The sequence below is a fragment of the Nycticebus coucang genome, chromosome 2 (assembly GCF_027406575.1).
Source record: "Nycticebus coucang isolate mNycCou1 chromosome 2, mNycCou1.pri, whole genome shotgun sequence".
Taxonomy (NCBI): Eukaryota; Metazoa; Chordata; class Mammalia; order Primates; family Lorisidae; genus Nycticebus; species Nycticebus coucang.
In genome coordinates, this window is record NC_069781.1 from 132,794,108 (window position 1) to 132,814,599 (window position 20,492).

General features: G+C 52.6%; 1 protein-coding gene and 1 non-coding gene across 10 annotated transcripts in view; both read left to right on the plus strand.

The window, feature by feature from the left end:
* The window catches only part of ZNF710 (zinc finger protein 710), a 79,895-nt gene extending 59,415 nt beyond the window's left edge, over nucleotides 1-20,480 (plus strand). For 3 of the 9 annotated variants that reach the window (XM_053581895.1, XM_053581893.1, XM_053581890.1), the window contains 3 exons: nucleotides 6,749-8,231; nucleotides 12,604-12,795; nucleotides 13,191-18,242. In XM_053581895.1, the coding sequence (XP_053437870.1) occupies nucleotides 6,777-8,231; nucleotides 12,604-12,795; nucleotides 13,191-13,598 (2,055 nt within the window). In that variant the 5' untranslated portion in view covers nucleotides 6,749-6,776 and the 3' untranslated portion in view covers nucleotides 13,599-18,242. Of the gene's footprint in view, nucleotides 1-4,730; nucleotides 4,960-4,979; nucleotides 5,327-6,748; nucleotides 8,232-12,603; nucleotides 12,796-13,190 lie in introns of those variants that run through there. The other 6 variants (XM_053581892.1, XR_008378261.1, XM_053581889.1 and 3 more) reach the window with 6 other exon arrangements.
* On the plus strand, nucleotides 15,204-15,266 carry LOC128580130 (U7 small nuclear RNA). Its single transcript, XR_008378467.1, has one exon. It is a non-coding gene; the product is annotated as a U7 small nuclear RNA (small nuclear RNA).
* Nucleotides 20,481-20,492: the final 12 nt, after the last annotated feature.

Consider the following 20,492-nt stretch of genomic DNA (forward strand, 5'->3'; position numbering starts at 1 on the left):
TATGACCAGTCCCTTCCTCTCCCTGGTCCTCCTGATTCTCAGTCGCTGGGTCAGTGACTCAGTCACTCAGCTCCTGAAGTCAGGGCTCAGTGACCCTGTCCTCAGAGAAAAGGGGAAGCCAAGGCAGAAAGAATTCCAGTGAGGCAGTGACTTGCACACTTTCCCCTTGGCTGCCCACCCCCACGCCTGCTGCCAGTGGGGTTCTGATGAGGCCAGTGGGCTGGGCAGCAGTGAGACAGTGGCAGCGAGCCCAAATTGCACAACCCTCCCAGCTTTCACTTCCTCTTCCTTTCTGGAGCTGTGAGCAGAGTTTACCTTTAAGCTTACTGTGAGGAGGACAGCAAGGAACACAAAAAGGTTGCTTTCACTATGAGGTGAAGTACCATGAGTGTTTTTTACAGCCATATATACACCTGAACTTCCTTTTTCCCTTCCGGCCTGGCTGCCAGCCCCGCCCACTGCTGGTTCAGCCTCTCCAGCTGCGGGGGGGAAAGGGGCCAGAGCCCCATCCTGGATGGCTAAAATGCCCATTCTACCCCGCTTCTACTCCCCAAGATCCTAGCGCTGTCAGCCGAGCTCATGGGGCTCAGCTCCCCGACAGTGAGAGCAGAAACAGTACCCAGCACCCAGGGGTACTCCATGAATGCACTGAGTCACTGGTGCAGTAGGACCATGGAGGCTTCTGAGTGACCTAGTGACTCAAGGCCAAGAGGAAGGACCAAGGGGCAAAACCCCATGAGACTATGCTTGGGAGCAGGACCCGCTGGGCCCCCAGAAAACATTCATCAAATTATACTGATCACAGGTGCTTGGTGACATCCCATGCCTGGGCCAGCAGAAGCCCCAGAGCACCCCCCTGTCTCCAGCTGGCTCTTGAGCTGATCTCCCTGACATGGGAGTTCATCAGAATATCCAGTGGGGTCACCAGATCCTGTTGGTTCTTCCTTCAAAATGGCCACTGTCCAGCCAGCCCTTGTGCACTGCCTCATCTTCTGTCCTGCCTCTGTCCCATAGCAGGGGTGTAAGGCCACCTGGATGCTTGAGAAAGGGGTACTTGGAGTGGTGTGGGAAAAGAGAAGGTGCCATTGTATCTTGGTGACAGGCAGGTAGGCCAAGAGGTCTCCCTGTCCAGGCTCCAGATGGGCCCTTGTGCCCATTTTGCAAATAAGGAAACAGAGTCAGGTGACCTGCCAAGTGCTTACAGGAACCATGGCGCAATGGAGAGGAAGGCAGAGCCATAGATTAACTAATGGGGAGAGACTAGGACCCAGGGCCCTGTGGGGAGGGATGGTTCCCTGCTGGGCCTTAGGTTGAGACCTGATTCCCTCCCCTAGGGCTGGTCTAGCCCACAGACCTTGGAGGGCAGGGTGAGCCCTGGGAAATAGGACAGTCCTTGGCCCTCCCTGCCTTTCTTTCTTGCCCTCCACAGCCCTTTCTCTGCCTCCCCCTCGTTTAGGCTCCTCCTCTGCCGCTACTTCCCTCTCTCTTCTCCCCTCTCCCTGTCTCACTGTAATATGGCCTCCTTTCCTCCTACTCTCAGCACAACTGCAGTCAGGCAACTAATCTATTTCTCTGTTTCTCTGTCTTTAACACTTCCCACCCTGGGAACAAACAGTGCCCTGGTAGGAGGCCAGCTGCATCCTAGCTGGCGGACAACCCTGCCTGACTACCCCAGGGCAGTCTGAGCTCCCCTTTTTCTGGGAGATCATGAAGAGCTTTTGTTCTGAGTTCTCAGCATAAGTGGTGGAGAGAGTCCCTGCCCTAAGAAAGGAGGTGCCAGCAGGGCCCCAGGCAGGTGACAGAGGGGCTTTGGGGTGGGTGGGGAGGCACCCCTGGCACCCAGGGCAGCTCTGTGCCAGGGCATTAAAACAGAAAGGTCATAGGCTGTCAGATGGAACAGAGGGTGAGAAGTAAACCAGGAAGTGAGTCCAGGAGGAGGGGGTACGGTGATGCTGAGCCACCCGATCCCCAGCCCTCACTCCTCAGAATGCAGGGTGGTCAGACCCCTCCTCTTTCTCTTAGCCTGTCTCAGCAGAGCCGCTTCTGCACACACATGGGCACACAGAGCCCGCCTGGCAGCCCCAGGGACACAGCAGCATGGACACCAGGCCCAGTCTGTCCTGTCAGCCCCAGGACATGGGCACTCTCTGGTGGTGTGTGTTCTTCTCAGGCAAGTGTCCAGCCCAGTGTAGAAGCAATCAGGGCTGGCTTGACTGGTGCTTGGTGACTCACTGGAGACCAGTAGAAGGACATTGGTCTATCCTCTGTCCTCTGTGGCCCCTGCTGACTTGGGCCCTGGACCAGCTGACCAGGAGGGGTCTGAGACCCATGTTACAATTTGCTGGCCTTGCCTATGCGCCTCTGCTGGCTCCAGTGTGCCAGGGCAGTCCCTGAGGAGGCCAGGCTCAGATTGACCCCCAGGCTGCACAGCCATAGGAGCAGAGAGAGAGATTCAGTTCCTGGGGTGGGGAGTGGGTATGGGGCCTCGTGGACCTGGGCACAGACCAGCTCTGCCCCAGTGACAGGCACTCTGGAGCATGTTCCTTAGGCGCCAGTTTCCTGGGCAATGAAGTGGAGACCACATTACCCCATTCCCCATGAGGTTGCTTTTAGGATTAAACTGCTCACATGGGACCCAGGGAGCACTTAGGAATGAGGCACTGGAGCCCTTTTGTACAGGTTTCTGGGGAGCCGTGGCCACCTCTCCATGCCCCCAGCCTCACTTGGCCACAGACCCTTCAGAGCAAGGACGCTTCTATAGCCAGATACATCTTTTCAAGTCAAAGCCATCTGTTGATGTGGGAAGGGCACACCTGGCAGCCAGGACAGGTGTGGTTTCACCTGCTGTTGGCATGATCATAGGAATGGCCCTTCTAGAGGGCTCTAGTTTGGATGGTTAATTACATGGTTACCTTCCTCAAAGGGCACCCTACCAGCCCTCCAGGCAGTTGCCAGCTAACATTTCTGGCTATCCTCTACCTCAGAGTGATGCTGACTGCTGGATGCCCACTGCCTTAAGTTGCCAGGAGAAGAGTGGTGGCCAGTCCTAGGGCTACAAAGGGCGGGAGAGCGAAGGGCACCAACATTTACACCTCATCCTACCTCCTTAGCACCCCTAAGTCAAGAAGCCTTTCTGCCCTGTGGAGATCAGGATTGTTTGGTGTCATGTGCTGATAAGCGCAGAGTCTGGATGTGAACTTGGGTCTGTGCCACATGTGATGCACATCTGCACCCTGAGGGTCAGCTGCTCCTCTTCTCTGGGCCTGCCTTAGGGAAAGTCTGAGAATACATTGAAAGTGTTGTTTGGGCTAAGGCACCAGCCACATACACCTGAGCTGGTGGGTTTAAATCCAGCCCGGGCCCGCCAAACAACAATGATGGCTGCAACCAAAAAAATAGCCAGTGTTGTGGCGGGCACCTATAGTCCCAGCTACTTGGGAGGCAGAGGCAGGAGAATCACTTGAGCCCAGGAGTTGGAGGTTGCTGTGAGCTGTGATGCCACGGCACTCTACCCAGGGCAACAGCTTGAGGCTCTGTCTAAAAAAAAAAAAATAGTGTTTGCTCAAATTCACAGTAGACAGGAGGGCTGCTGGTGCCACATCAGAGATGGATGGCTGTGACACAGGAGGCAGCACACTCTGGGCTGATGGGCAGGGTGGCTCTTGTGAACCGGGCAGGTCTCCCTGTGGGAGGGGAACCCTGCCTCATTTGCCTGCTGTCTCTGAGCACAGGCCATAGCAGGCACCTAGCAGGCACTTGTTGCACAGATGCATGAATGAATTCTGAATAGTCCCAGAGGTGAACCTCAGATTCACTTAAGCTATGCTGAATTTGAGGCCTGAGAATAGAAAAATCTCTCAGCTCTGTGGCTTTTTTTTTTTTTTTTTTGAGACTGAGTATCACTATGTCACCTTTAGTAGAGTGCCGTGACGTCACAGCTCATATCTACCTCAAACTCTTGGGCTTAAGCAATTCTCTTGCCTCAGCCTCCTGAGTAGCTAGGACTACAGGTACCTGCCACAACGTCTGGCTATTTTTTGTTGCAGTTGTCATGGTTGTTTAGCTGGCCCTGGCTGGATTCGAACTCACCACCCTCCATGTATATGGCTGGCGTCATAACCATTGTGCTATGGGTGCTGTGCCAGCTCTATGGCTTTTGGACAGACACATCAGCGTGATTCTTCACATTGGGCTTTATCATAATCTGAGCCCCTTCACCTGCACTGATGCTGGGTTCTCAATCCTTCCTTGGGCAAGTGTTTTGTTTTGTTTTTTTGAGACAAGAGTCTCACTATGTCCTCTACCCTCAGTAGAATGCTGGGGTGCACAGCTCACAGCAACCTCAAACTCTTGGGCTCAAGTGATTCTTTTGCCTCAGCCTCCCTAGTAGCTGGGACTATAGGCGCCTGCCACAACGCCTGGCTATTTTTTTGTTGCAGTTTGTCAGGGGTTGGGCTCGAATCCACCACCCTCGGTATATGGGGCCACCACCCTACCCACTGAGCCACAGGTGCTGCTTCTCATCCCCATACTTTATGTGGGAAAACTGAGTTGTGCAAGTGCCTGAGCTGCAAGCTAGCTGAGTCTACTTCCCAGTGGCTGGATGTGGGGTGGCAGTGATTATGAAGCAGGTTTAGCCTTTCCAGACTGACCCCAAACCCCCACCCCATCAGAGGTCCCCCAGTCTGGTCCCTTCCACAAGGGCCCCATCTAAGCATAACGGTTTAATCTTCAGTGTCCATTTCACAGAGGCTGAACTCCTGTCTGGGCTATTTTTAGTAACCACAGGAAGGGGAAGCTCCACTGAGTGCTGAGGTGGGGGCAGGGGGAGCAGACCAGGCAAGCAGGAATCACCACAGTAAAGCCATCCCCATCTCTGACGTGCCAAATGCTGAGCTGAGGACAAGGAGCATGACACAACCTTCTGAGTCCTGGGAGGAGGCCACCACATAGCCCCTGGTACATTACTTGGTGTGCCATAGTCCTGGGAATGCCCGGAGAGGGTGCAAAGTCAGATGGGGAGACCCCAGGACAGGTGGAGCTTGAAGGATGCCTGGGGGGTGGTGGAGGGGCAGGCGCCAACAAGGACCAGGGAGACCCTGTGAGTGCAGAGACCACAGATGCTCAGGGAGCAGGTGCTACTCACATGCTGGGGCCCCCAAGGCACTGTGCTGTGTTTGCACCTGGGCAGGTGGGCACATTGCCACTGGGTCAGGGACCTTGTCAAATTAGAGGCCATTACCATGAAGTGGGAGCCAGCTGAGTGCCGAGTTCAGACCCTGGGTGCAAACGGGTCAGCTGCCAAGGAGCCCCTCTTTTCAAACAGGTCTGATTTGGATCTCCAATGTATAAGTCACATAAAAAAAACTATATTTTTATCGGTGTAAAAGTAGGTATTTACCCACCCATAGCTCAGTGGGCAGGGCGCCAGCCACATACACCAAGGCTGGCAGGTTTGAACCCAGCCTGGGCCAGCTAAACAACAATGACAACTGCAATAAAAAATAGCCAGGCGGGTGGCACCTATGGCCCAGTGAGTAGGGTGCCAGCACCGGCCGAACTGCAACAAAAAAATAGGTGGGGGCAGTGCCTGTGGCTCAAAGGAGTAGGCGCCGGCCCCAGCCAAAAAACTGCAAAAAATTAAAATAGCCGGGCATTGTGGCGGGCGCCTGTAGTCCCAGCTACTTGGGAGGCTGAGGCAGGAGAATCACTTAAGCCCAAGAGTTTGAAGTTGCTATGAGCTGTGACATCACAGCACTCTACCAAGGGCAACATAGTGAGACTCTGTCTCAGAAAAATAAATAAATAAATGCTACTTTAAATTTAGCTAATCAAGAAAAACAATAACCTGTTGCAATAGATACATCAGGCCTGAAGGTCGGTCCCTGCCCCAGGTGTTTTGAGTGTTGCCTGGTTTTGTTGTATATATGTACCTATCCTCACTCCCAAGGCCACGTTGTTACTGATAGTGTCAGCTAACCCCTCGTGATACAGTACTAAGGTCTACACAAAAGTAATTGTTTTGGTAACAAAGCCAGGAGGCTATTGAACGTTCGAATGCAGTAATTTATATTTCAGTAAGTGAGCTTTTTAAAGTCTTTTAAAAAAAACAGTGGCATCTTCACTTCTTACCTTTTGAATCAGATTTTTTCTTTTTTTTTTTGTAGAGACAGAGTCTCACTTTATCGCCCTCGGTAGAGCGCCATGGCATCACACAGCTCACAGCAACCTCCAACTCCTGGGCTGAAGCAATTCTCTTGCCTCAGCCTCCCGAGTAGCTGGGACCACAGGCGCCCGCCACAACGCCCAGCTATTTTTTGGTTTTGCAGTTCAGCCGGGGCCGGGTTTGAACCCGTCACCCTCGGTATATGGGGCCGGCGCCCTACCGACTGAGCCACAGGCGCCACCCTTGAATCAGATTTTTGAGGAAACTTGAAAGGACCCTTAGAACACAGTTTGAGAGCCACTGAGGAAATCCAACTTCCCCTTTTTACAGATTGGGAAACTAAGGCCAACACAGGGATAAGGCTTACCCAGGATCCCAAAGAGATGGAAAAAGTGGTTAGATACACAAAGGGTGCCACTGCTCCCTGTAATTACAGGTGTGCCCTATCCCCAGAGCAGAAATAGAAAAATGTCAGGGCCAGGCACACACCAAAGTTGCCGAGCCCTACCTAGGGTCAGTGTGTCTGTTGTCTGCACACACAGCACCCAGTCAGTAGTACTCACGTCTCTTCTCCCCTTGTAGCGATGTCCTCCTAACCGGCCTCCACGGGATGGAGGGCTTCATGGACTCAGGGACACAGACGGACGCCGTGGTGGTGCTGTCTTTGGCTCAGGCTGCAGTGCTGGGCCTAGTCTCAGAAAATGAGCTCTTTGGAGCCACCATAAGCGCAGAGGCCTTCTACCCTGACCTGGGGCCGGAGTTGGCGGGGCCCACCTCGGGCGAGTCAGGGCCACCCGGCCCAGATGTCTATCAGCTGGCCTGCAGTGGGCGGGCCTCGGGGACACCAGCAGAAGAGGAGGTGCTGGAGGTGGAGGCGGCCTTGGAGAAGCATACCCGGCGGAAGACGCGGCCCCCGGTACGGCTGGTGCCCAAGGTCAAGTTTGAGAAGGTGGAGGAAGAAGAGGAGGAGATCTACGAGGTCTCCGTGCCTGGTGACTACAAGGCCTTGGGCCCCACAGAAGTCCCTGCCGAGGGACCTGGTGGTGCCTGCGAGGCCCTGCAAAGCAGCGCTGTCAAGATGATCGACCTCAGCGCCATTAGCCGCAAGCCCCGGACACTCCGGCATCTACCCCGAACACCGAGGCCAGAGCTAGATGTGACCCCTTATGACCCTCACTTCCCAGACCCGGCCAGGGACGCCCTTCCTGAGCCCAGCATGGCGCTGCCTGGGTCGGAGGCCTTGCCCGCCGAGTGTGGCTTTGAGCCGTCCCACTTAGCCCCTCTGAGTGATCCTGAGGCCCCCCGCATGGAGTCCCCGGAGGGTGTAAAGCCAGAACAGGGCTTCGTGTGGCAGGGGGCCAGTGAATTTGAGGCCGACACAGCAGGCTCGACAGTGGAGCGCCACAAGAAGGCCCAGCTGGACCGGCTGGACATCAACGTGCAGATCGACGACTCCTACTTGGTGGAGGCGGGCGACCGCCAGAAGCGCTGGCAGTGCCGCATGTGCGAGAAGTCCTACACGTCTAAGTACAACCTGGTGACACACATCCTAGGCCACAATGGCATTAAGCCGCATTCCTGCCCACACTGCAGCAAGCTCTTCAAGCAGCCCAGCCACCTGCAGACGCACCTGCTGACCCACCAGGGCACGCGGCCCCACAAGTGCCAGGTGTGCCACAAGGCCTTCACGCAGACCAGCCACCTCAAGCGCCACATGCTGCTGCACTCGGAGGTCAAGCCCTACAGCTGCCACTTCTGTGGCCGTGGCTTCGCCTATCCCAGTGAGCTCAAGGCCCACGAAGTGAAGCACGAGAGTGGCCGCTGCCACGTGTGTGTCGAGTGCGGCCTGGACTTCTCTACCCTGACCCAGCTCAAGCGCCACCTGGCCTCGCACCAGGGCCCCACCCTGTACCAGTGCCTCGAGTGTGACAAGTCCTTCCACTACCGCAGCCAGCTGCAGAATCACATGCTCAAGCACCAGAACGTGCGGCCCTTCGTGTGCACCGAGTGTGGCATGGAGTTCAGCCAGGTGCACCACCTCAAGCAGCATGCGCTCACTCACAAGGTAAGGCCCCGCCCACCTGGCCACTGCCCCGCCCTAAGGACACGCCTCCTTCCTCCCAAAGTCCCGGGTGTGATCATTTAGGTGGCCCATTCTGAGAACCTTTTTTTTAATATCTTTTTTTTTTTTTTTTTGGTTTTTTTTTTTTGGCCGGGGCTAGGTTTGAACCCGCCACCTCCGGCATATGGGACCGGGGCCCTACTCCTTGAGCCACAGGTGCCACCCATGAGAACTTTTTTTTAAATTATTATTTTGTATTTATTTCTTTTTTGAGACAAAGTCTCACTTTCTCACCCTTGGTAGAGTGCAGTGGTGTTATACCTCACAGCAACCTCAGACTCCTGGGCTCAAGCAGTCCTCCTACCCGGGCCTCCTGAGTAGCTGGGACTATAGGCACTCACCACCATGCCCCACTAGTTTTTTTTGTTTGTTTGTTTTTTTGAGACAGAGTTTCATTGTGTCACCCTCGGTAGAGTGCTGTGGCGTCACAGCACACAACAACCTCAAACTCTTGGGCTTAAGCGATTCTCTTGCCTCAGCCTTCTGAGTAGCTCGGTGTATGTGGCTGGTGCCCTACTCACTGACTTACCAGCGCCAAGCCAGCCCTGCTAGTTCTTTTATTTTAGGTAGAGACAGGGTCTAGCTCTTATCCAGGCTGGTCTCAAAGTCCTGAGCTAAGGGGATCCTCCCACTTTGGCCTACCAGAGTGCTGGAATTACAGGGGTGAACCACTGTGCTTGGTCAATATATTTAATTTTAAAAAGGGAGTAGATAAAAGGAAAAAAATTCTAAGCCCAGGAGCTGGAGGTTGTTGTAAGCTGTGTGATGCACAGCACTCTACCAAGGGTGGCAAAGTGAAACTCTGCCTCAAAAAAAAAAAAAAAAAGATTGACTGTATTTGCAATGGACAGAATCGTGTCACATCCCTCTGCCCTTGATTCATATGTTAAAGCATTAATTCCCAGTGTGACTGCATTTGAGGGCAAGGCCTTTAAAGAAGTATTGAAAGTGAAATAAGGTTATAAGAATAGGCCCCTAATCTATTAGGACTGAAGTCCTTATAATGGTGGTTCTCAACCTTCCTAATGCCCTTTAATACAGTTCCTGTGGGTCTCGAACCACAGATTGAGAACCGCTGCCTTATAAGAAGGGAAAGAGAGCAGAATGCCTGGGCGCAGAAGAAAAGACTTGCGAACATACAACAGGAAGGTGGTCATCTGTAAGTCACGAGCAGCAGCCTCAGGATAAACTAAACTGCCAGCTCCTTGTTCATGGACTTCCAGGCTCCAGAACTACGAGAAAATAAATTTCTGTTATTCAGTCAAAAAAGGAAAAAAATTTTTAGAGGAAGTACACATGGTTTTAGAATGTGGTAAGCAAGGCAAGTAGTTTGTGAGGCAGAAGACTGGGCAGCACTGTTCCAATCCATGGTGCCTCTGGGCCCTTCTCCCCTTGCTTTTTCCCCCGCTGCCTTCAACCAACATCTCCTCCAAGAGGCCCTTACATTTGGGCTGGTAAAATGAGGCCTCTCAAGTCTCACAATCCCACTCTGGCTACGCCATGGTTTTGACCATAATCCAACCAGGTTAACCCATGAAAGCTACATTGGAGGAGGGAGGGCACCGTCTATGGGGCCAAGAACCCAATAATTTTATAGGCTTAATTGCAGGGGCTCTTCTGGTCAGCTGGTGGTATAGTAGCTGCCTAAAAAGTCATGTTAAAAAGGATTCTGAAACTGAATCTGGGCTCAGCAGTAAAACCATATGATTGATTGTTAATGTCTGCCAAGGATGAGAGTGGAGGGTGATAGCATGTATGCTATATAAAAATATGTATTTGCCATCTTTCTCCTTTACTATCAAACTAAAAAATCCTTACAATTCCACAGGGTGTTAAAAGATAAAATAATACTGCAAAGGAAAGCTAAAAGCAAAAATCAAAGACTAATAAAACTGAAAACATGCCTATCATGAGCCTAAGTTTGTGCAGTGCACACCTGGTGCACTTAACACTTGAGCAGACTCCTCCCCCTTGTGGTCACACACAACTACAACAAGCTAAATGAGTACAAAGGCGAGACGTAGCCCTCAGCTAAGAGAAATAGAGCACAGGAGCTATTAAATTATAACACTGGTCAGGTATCTCAGCACTAGAAGGCCAACACAGGAAGACGCTTGAGGCTAGGAGTTTGAGACCAGCCTGGGCAGATATATGCTATATATATTTCTATGTGACATACTATCACCCTCCACTCTGCCTCATCCTTGGCAGACATTAACAATCAATCATATGGTTTTACTGCCAAGCCCAGATTCAATTTCAGAATCCTTCTTCTTTTTGAGACAGCCTCAAGCTGTCGCCCTGGGTAGAGTGCTGTGGCATTACAGCTCACAGCAACCTCCAACTCCTGGGCTTAAGCTATTCTCTTGCCTCAGCCTCCCAAGTAGCTGGGACTACAGGTGCCCACCACAACCCCCGGCTACTGTTTGTTTGGGTTTTTTTTTTTTGGTTGTAGTTGTCATTGTTGTTTGGCAGGCCCAAGCTGGATTCAAGCCAGATCTGATGTATGTGGCTGGTGCCTTAGCCTCTTGAGCTACAGGTGCCAAGCCCAGAATCCTTCTTAACATGACATTTTAGGCAGCTACTACGAACTCTACCAAAACTAAATAAAATAAGTTAGCCAAGTATAGACACACCTGTAGTCTTAGCTACTTGGGAGGCTGAGGCAGGAGCTTTACTGGAGCCCAGGAGTTCAAGCTTGCACTGAGCTATTATGATGCCACTGTACTCCGGCCTGGGTGACAGAGCAAGACCCTTTTTCTAAAACTAAGTTAATTAATTAATTAAAAACTTGTAGCTGGGCGCGGTGGCTCATGCCTGTAATCTTAGCACTATGAGGGGCTGAGGCGGGTGGATTGCTTGAGCTCAGGAGTTGGAGACCAGCCTGAGCAAAAGCGAGACCCTGTCTCTACTAAAAAAAAAAGTAGAAAAAACTGAGACAATCAATAGCCGGGCATTGTGGCGGGCCCCTGTAGTCCCAGCTACTAGGGAGGCTGAGGCAAGAGAATCGCGGAAGCCCAGGAGTTAGAGGTTGCTGTGAGCCGTGTGACGCCATGGCACTCTACCCAAGGGCGGTACAGTGAGACTCTGTCTCTACAAAAAAAAAAAAACTGAGACAATCACTTATGCCCAAGTTGGAGGTTGCTATGAGCTATGACTCCATGGCACTCTACCCAGGGACAGCTTGAGACTCTGTCTCAAAAAAAAACGTTTTGGCTCAGCACCTGTAGCTCAAGTGGCTAGGGCACCAGCCACATACACCGGAGCTGGTGGATTCAAATCCAGCCCGGGCCCGCCAAACAACAATGACAACTACAACCAAAAAATAGCCAGGTGTTGTGGCAGGCGCCTGTAATCCCAGCAACTTGGGAGGCTGAGGCGAGAGAATCACTTAAGCCCAAGAGTTGGAGGTTGCTGTGAGCTGTGACACCACTGCACTCTACCCGGGGACGACAGTTTGAGACTGTCTCAAAAAAAATTTTTTTTGCCAAACAAGCAACTGAGGCAGCAGCCATGACCACAGCTGTCCCATTGGGTTCCTACTAAATTACTTACTCTGCAAAAAGAAAACAGCTCCCAGGTGTGATCCTAACTTCTCCATAGACAGTAAATTGGATCCCTCTGTACACAGCACCCTGCTCTGGGAGCATGTTCACAGTCCAAACCAAAGGGTTTTCCCCTGGAGTCTGTGTCTCCTGGGCCTGAGTATCCCAAAATCCATCAGAGGTGAGAATCCCCTGGGGGCACTCTGTTGAGGCTAAATATTCCTGGACCACTCTTAGCCCTGCTGGATTAGACCCTTAGGAAGGGGGCCTGAGGGCTGTGTGTGGGACCAGAGCTACAGGTGGCTCTCATCACCAGGGAGGTTTGGAAAATGCTCTCTTGGGGTTCAGTGGATGGGCTCCAAGAGTTTGAGAACCTTTAAAATTCTACACAGACCTGAGTGTCATTTTTCCTGGGGTGTCTATCGCTTTAAGTTATATTCTCAAAGGGTTCTGTGAACCAGAAAGCACCCAGGAGACAGCACTGAATGAGGATCAACATAACACACTCATCCTCAATCTAATGAGACAGCCCACAGACACCAAAGACTACATCCCCTTGACCACAGGCCCTGGTGACTGGGCATGGTGCCGGCTTGTAGCAGTGCTGGGTAAATGGTTGCTGAATGAATGGATTAGCACAAATTGGCCTCAGGGTGCTGGAGGAGACCTAGGTGCACGCCTGCCCTGACACCTACCCTACCCCCCACCAAGGGACATCTTAGGGGCTATGTCTCCTGTGTGGCCCTGACCATCACCCCCTCCACACACAGGGCGTGAAGGAGTTCAAGTGTGAGGTGTGTGGACGGGAGTTCACCCTGCAGGCCAACATGAAGCGGCACATGCTGATCCACACCAGTGTCCGGCCCTACCAGTGCCACATCTGCTTCAAGACCTTCGTGCAGAAGCAGACCCTCAAGACCCACATGATCGTGCACTCACCCGTGAAGCCGTTCAAGTGCAAGGTACCTGGCTGGCAGCCCCAGACTGGGCCTCTGCACGGGTGGCCTGGCTAGTGCAGGCGAGGGGAGCCCTGGCTAGGGAAACTTAGCCTGGCTTTGGAGTTCAGGATAGGAAGGTGGGGGTTCAGGTCCTAAAAGCTATGAACGTGTTTCTTGAGAACTGGGAGGGGGTGAAGGTCATGGAGCAGCCATAGAAAAAGGGCGGGGCCTGGGCTTCAGAGCAATGGGAGACCCAGGGCTGAGAGCAGTGGCCAATAGGGTGACTTGTTTTTCTGCTTCTGGAGCCATACTAAAAAGGACAAGGGGAGTGCTGTCCATGGTGAGAACATGGGGCTTGGAGTGGCAGGGAGTTGGGGAAGGTGGGCCTTGCGCAGGCTGACCACAGCTGCTGTGTTCAGGTGTGTGGGAAGTCCTTCAACCGCATGTACAACCTGCTGGGCCACATGCACCTGCACGCAGGCAGCAAGCCCTTCAAGTGCCCCTACTGCTCCAGCAAGTTCAACCTCAAGGGTAACCTGAGCCGACACATGAAGGTCAAGCATGGCGTCATGGACATCGGCCTGGACAGCCAAGGTGGGTGGGCCATGTGCAACAGACAGAGGACTGTTACCAACATGGCACCCTCAGGAATTGCCTGTCTGGTTAAGGGAGTGGGGAGGCTGGCCAAGGCTGGGGATGTGCTGGGGTGGGCCCGGACCTGGAGAGGGGTGGCCCTGGAAGGCCATCATGGCAATGATGATGGGCTGGTTGTGTCTTCTTCAAAGGACTTCAGTGGGCTCACATACAATAATAAAAATTGCAACTAAGACGTATGGGAAAAAAAAAAAAAGAAAAAAAATAAGACGTATGGAGTTGTGTGTGCCAGGCTTTTATTAACTCATGTGATCCTTAAAGCAAGGTTAGCTCTGTTACCATCACCATTTTACAGGTGCAGAAATTGAAGGATGGGAAGTTAGGTAACTCAGATTACAACACATAGCAGGTGACATACCCTTTTTCTTATTACCATGAGATAACACTGAAAATAAGTGTATAGGGAACTATCAAAAGGAAAAAAATGGCAGCTGGAAAGATAAGGGAGAACCCAGTGAGGTTGCCATTCCAAATACACCATGGGAGATCAGATGGACATGCAGAGGACAGTGCTGAGCTCCCCAGCCACCAAGGCAAAGAGTGGAATACAGTCAGTCATGCTCCTTAGATTGCCTACCAGAGAGACAGTAGTCCACACAGTTAGGAGAGGGCCAGATGGTCCTGTCACTAAGATCTGGGAAAAATTTCCAGACAGGATCCTATAAACCTCAGCAGCTGGCAGAAATTTCAGAGGCTGTTTGCTATAAAACATCTTCAAATGTTAGCAATAGCCTCTCCTGCCAGCCCTGGCCAGTATTAAAAGCTCTTATGTCAGACTACTGTGGGGAGGGAAGGAAACCTACAGCACTTCAGGAAGGCTCTTTCTCCAGTCTGGAGCTATTTTTCTTTCTTTCTTTTTTTTTTTTTTTTTGAGACAGTGTCACTCTGTCTCCTAGAGTACTGTGGCACCATAGCTCACAACCACCTCAAACTCCTGGGCTCAGGCGATCTTCCTGCCTCAGACTCCCAAGAAGCTATGACTACAGGCACCTGCCACAGCACCCGACTAATAATGTCGAGCTGTTTCTGGTGCTCTTGAGACATGCTAGCTGAGACCCAGGCAAGCTGACTTGCCATGTGAGCTTCTCTACTAGAAACCAGCCAGGTGCTGGGACATGGCCACCCTGACTGTGGCTTTGGAGTAGCTGACCAGTGCATGGCCTGGATTCTCTGGCACAAACAGTTGTCTCAGTTGTACTTTTGTCTTTGGGAGAGGGGCACCCTTTTGACTGCCCTGAGACTCAAAATGTGGTAGAGGGACAGCATCTTGGGCATCACCTGGGTTCTTGCTAAAAAAGCAGCCTCTCAGCCCCATCCCAGACCTGCTTAGTCAGAATCTTCATTTCAAAAAGATCCTGAAGTCATTTGTTGCTTTGTAAAGTTTGAGAGGCATTGAACTAGAGTAGCCCTCAGAACCTCCTAAAGGGCTTATGGGCCCTTACTGGGCCCCACCCCCAGAGTTTGGTGAGCTCCGAGAATTTGCGTTTTCAACAAGTTCCCAGGACCTCACTTGGACTGCCTTTGATGCCCACTCCAGAGGACTGGCTGCACCTTGGCAGTCACTGAGGAATTTGTGAAATACTGATGCCTGGGTCTGGAATCCAGAGATTTGAATGTGATCTGGGATCAGGATTTTTTTTTAAGTACCTTGGGCAATTCCAAGTGCAATAGACTTTGAGGACTGCTGCTCCCATGGACCTGCCATATAGCTTAACCACCAGGAGGGGCCAGAAAAGACCTTGCCATTTTGGAAATAACCAGGGCCATCAAGAGACTGTCAATGTTAACAGCTTTCTTAGAATTTGTCTAGCAGGTTTTCCAGTTCTTACCAGAAAATCCCCTTGAGGGAAAAGAAAAGACTGTCTTTGTATACACCTGGTTTCCAGGGATCATTAAGGCACAAGCTTTTTCTGTATGTGGTCAGTAACCAGGCATGCTTAGACTTGCTTTCTTCCTGCCTGTACCAGGTGACAGAGCGAAGCAGTGATTGGCACTGGGATGGCTGGGGCTCCTCTCGAACACGGTAGGACCTCTGTAAGTGACCACCCCAGGGACTATAACAAACTGGTCAGCATAGGGAGGTGGTCAACATAGCGAACTAGACCTGTTGTACTGGTAGTACATGTGGTGCACGTCCAGTCTATAAAATTTAGGTCAACTTGGCTGGGTATGGTGGCTCACACCTATAATCCCAGGACTGGGAGGCTGAGTCCAGTGGATCCCTTGAGCTGAGGAGTTCAAGACCACTCTGAGCAAGGGCGAGAGCCAGTCTTTACTAAAAGCTGAAAACTAGTAGAAAAACTAGTCGGGCATTGTGGTGGGTGCCTGTAGTCTCAGCTACTCAGGAGGCTGAGGCAGGAGGATCACTTGAACCTAAGAGTTTGAGGTTACTGGGAGCTATGATACCATGACACTCTAGCCTAGAGATAGAAAGAGACTCTATCTGAAAAAAATAAGAATGAGAAAACTAGGTTGACTTAAGGAGGTGGTCAGTGCAGAGAGGCAGTCAGTAGAGGAGATAAGTCAGTGCAGGGAGGTGGTCAGTGGAGGAGGCAGTTGATGTAGGAGGCAGTGAGTGAAGGTGGTCAATGGGAGAGGAAGTTGATGTAGGAGGTGGTCAGTGGAAGAGATGGTCAGTGCAGGGAGGCAATCAGTAGAGGAAGCCATCAGTGCAGGGAGGTGATCAGTGCAAGGGGGCAGCCAGTGTGGGGAGCCAATTAGTGTGAGGAGATGATCAATGCAGGGAGGTGGTTGGTATAGGAGGTGGTCACTGTAGGAGGCAGTCAGTGGAGCAGCTGGTCAGTGCGGAAGGCAGTCAGCACTACTGTATTTGGTCTGAGAGAACCCAAGATAGGACCTTGTGCAGGAGTAGGGCAGTATACATTTCAGATGGCAACACTAGTAAGCCACGCAGCTCTCACTGGAAAGGTGGGCCAATGTCTTATGTAAAATACTCATTGGGGCCAACCAAACAAGACCAAAAACTGGTGGAAGTTTCTTCAGGGTGATTTATTTCACTTACTTTTGTAGCATGAGGCTGTGCCATTAGGATTTAAGAAAGAAACAGCATAGTCTGTAAGATTTGGCACAGTTTATTGGACACTGTGGGCACAGGTGGCAGAGGCCCATCCAGACTGGCTTAAATAGTGAAGGAACAGAGTGAGAAATACCCTCACCAATGACATCTGGGTGGGGCTTCCTCTGTCCACAGCAGTAGCTGTGATTTTTTCCTCATGGTCACAAAATATAGCTGCCAAGGCTATCAAGGCAATGTGCTCCCTACTCACATTCAGTAGCCAAGAGCCTGTCCGCTTCGCGCTTTAACCCAGTGAGGACACCCTGAGCACTTACTAGTCAGCCCTTCCTCATGATTCACTGGCCAGGGTTGGGTCACCTTCCTATTCCTAAACCACTAGTTGGCAAGGGATGGGACAAACTTTAGAGCAGTTGTTCTCAAGTAGGGGTGAGTTTGCCTCCCAGGTAACATTTGCTCATGACTGAGACATATTTGGTTGTCACAGCTGGGGCAATATGCTGACATGGAGTAGGTAGAGGACAGGGGTGCTGTTAACTATATCTCTTCTGTGGACAGGGACAGAGTGTACCTTGGGGGTCAGCCACAGTACCTGCCCACCAGCCTCCCAGGGCCCCCAGAGCTTTGTAATAAGGTTTCATTTTAATAAAAGTACCAGAGACCTTCTGAGAGTTTTTGCCTCTTGTGTCCTTATGGACTTACCTTGGATGTGTGTTTGTCCTTGGAGAGCCAGGCCTAAGGGCATTGCTGGGGAGAGGGTACTGGGGAGAAGCGCTGACGAATGCTGGCCGGACATCTGAGGAGGAAAAGCTCCAGCCAGTACCGTGAGTCTGGGCAGCACAGCAATTCAGCACAGCAGCATTCACTGGGTGACATTCAGCAGGCTGATCAGCCTCTCTGAACCTCAGCCTTTCTGCCTGCTGGAGGGCTGTGAGGTCAAATGGGATGAGGTATGGGAAATAAGTGCCCAACATGCAGCAGGCACCAACTCAACTGTGTGCAGAGGCATGATGTCGTGTGTCAGGTTTCCATGTGGCCAGGGGACTGTGAGAAGCACTGCAGAGGCATGAGCAGGGCTCATTGACTTAAGGGTAGTAGACGCGTGACCCCAAAAAGACTTCAAAAGGCCAGGCTTGGTGGCTCACGCCTGTAATCCTAGCACTTTGAGAGGCTGAGGTGGATCACCTGAGCTAGAACAAGACCCTGCCTCTAAACACAACTGGGCATTGTGGTAGGTGCCTGTAGGGAGGCTGAGGCAAGAGCATCTCTTGAGCCCAAGAGTTTGAGATTGCTGTGAGCTGTGACGCCAGAGCACTCTACCCCAACCCCGGGGTAACTGAGTGAGGCTCTGTCTCAATAAATAAAAAAAATAAAAACTTCAAGGCCTGACTGCAGGGAGGGGCCTCTGGAGCCCTGACCAGGCGGAGCACCTGACCCCACCCCCACCCCCAATGCAGCTTACAACTTAGGACCAGGACCCACCTGAGAGGCCTCAGGCTCAGGCAGCCTAGGGAAGGCTGAGAGGCAGCTGAGAGCCCTCCGGAGGGATGACTGGGAAACCTTTTCTTTAAAGAGGTATCTGCTGCCTGTGTGGGTGTGGCCTGCCCCTCCCACAGCACCCAGGCTAACTGCACCCCTCTTTTGCAGACCCCATGTTGGAGCTGACGGGCACTGACCCCTCTGAGCTTGACAGCCAGCAGGAGATGGAGGACTTTGAGGAGAACGCCTACACCTATGCTGGCGTGGACAGCAGCACCGAGGCCAGTGTCCTCACCGAACAGGCCATGAAAGAGATGGCCTACTACAACGTGCTATAGCTCGGCTGGGCCACCCAGCAAGGGGGGTGGGGCCCCAGCTGCAGGCTGCACCTCCTGCCTCTGAGAAACAAGCTACTGCCCCAGCCCTAGCCCCAGCCCGCCCACCCAAGCCGTTTGCACCACTAGGGACCTTTAGACCAAATGTAGACTGTGCTGCTGCCTGTGCGCCAGGCCCAGACCTAGGCGTCCTGGCCAGGGAAGGGTAACACAGAGGCCTGGGCTGCTCTCCTTGGCTTGCTGCCAGAGGAGGGTGGGATAGATCGGGCCCCTGGGGACAGGTCACAAAGGCACAGGCTCTGGGAGCTCTCCAGGCCCAGCAGAGCCGCTCAGGGGGCTAACACTGAGGAAAAGATCACTTGAGCCCCACCTTGTTCCTCCTTGACTAGCTCCTGCCTCGGGATGTGTGAGCTCCCCTGCTGGTCAGCACTGCCCACCCCACTGGCGCAGGCCCTTTCCCCACCTTGTCCATTACAGCCAGGCAGGGCCCTCTGCCTTCTACCTCCCGGTGCCCCCCAACGCTGTCCTCAGCCTGGCCTGCCTGTGGCCCCCCCTGGCTGGCTGGACAGTGGGGGAAGCCCAGCCCCTAGCTAACACTTTCCCAACCCCCAGAAGGCCCCTGTCCCACAGCCCTGTCTGGAAGCAGGTATCCCTAAAGTTGATTCCCACAAATGCCATCCAGTTCTGTGCTGAGCTGTAGCACTTAATCAGGACCCGGCCACGCAGCAGGACTATGCCTTGCAACAGGCACACACTGACAAAAACAAGAGGAGCCTCTGGGGCAAGGGGGCAGGTCAGGGTGAGGGCACCAGCAAACCAAGAGGAGCTGCCCTCAGGAGAGGCCAGGGACCACCTGTGGAGGAGGGGGACAGAAATGGTTTCTTACTAGTGAAGTGCCCATCTTCAGGATGGGGCAGCTGAGTTAGCTGGTGCCAGGAAAGAGCAACACATTTTAAAACGAAGATGAAGACCATGGGGGGGGCGGGGGGTTTGAGCAAATAGGGCTATTTTGAAGGTAATTTATTATTTTTTTCCTTTCCAACTCTGTGTCACCTATTATCTTTTTTGATGGAGATGCATTTTCTTTTTCCAAACGTAAGCTCTCATGTGCTGTGCGCCTCCCCGTCTACGGCAGCTTGACTGGGCTCAGTGAGGACACTGCCCTGGCCCAGAGGCCTTGGCAGGCTGGGCAGTCCTCCACCCCTGCCTGGCCCCTCCAGCAGTGACTAGCTCTGTGCCACCACCAGCTGGCTCCCTGCTGGCCTGTCCTCTCTGTACTTTACACCAGCTTTGGCCCCTAGCACCAAGGACAGCAGGCCCAGGGCAGTGGTACAGCATGTTCAGGAACGAAAGGCCCCCCACTCACTCACCTGCCTGCTGATACTCTGGGGGACAAGGGCAGGCAGACCCATCCCCAAAGGTGCAGATGAAGCCACCAGCTTCAGCCCAAAAACCAGGAGGGGGACACAGCTGTGGAGGGGGTAACCAATTTGAAACAGCAACCCCCAGGGCTATATCCTTAGATGAAGGACCAAGCCAGGCCTCAGGGTGACTGTGCAGGACTGAGGGGTGGACAATGTGGCCCAAGTGTGGCTCCCTAGACTCCAAGGCTCCTCGGCCTCCCAGGTGCCCACCATGACAACCCTCAGGTGGCAGTGACCCCGTCACTGTATAAGACATTTTCTCCTGCTGAGCAGAAGGCATCATCCCCTTCAAACTACCTCTTCCCACAAAGTCTTTCTTCCCTGGTACCAAAAAGAACCCTGTACCTCCTCTCCCCTGCCAGTGTAGTGGCCTCAGTCTGGAAACTAAGGCAGAAGGTCTAGCCCCTGGGGCAGGGGCTCCCCTTCCGTCCCCCACCCTGCCGTCAGCACTGCCCTCTGCAAGGCTCCATACTTGAACGCCCCCCTGCCCGTGCCTTGGACCTGGGCAAAGCTCAGAGGAACAGCACAACTCACAGTTTGAGCTGGGGTGTCTCGGCAAGGCCCTGTCCTCCCTCACCCTCCCCAGCCTTCTCAAGAGGGGCCTGCAGCCTCTCGGTGACCTGGAAACGCCTGGATGAATTCCATTCTAACTTATTTTGACGTGTGTACAAAACAACTGTTTATAAATTCCACTTGTGCAAAGCCCTACTGTGTTTTTATGTTCCTGTTTAAAAGAGAAATTTACTTAGCAATAATTATAAATAAATGAATATTCTTTAGTGAGGTGACTGAAAA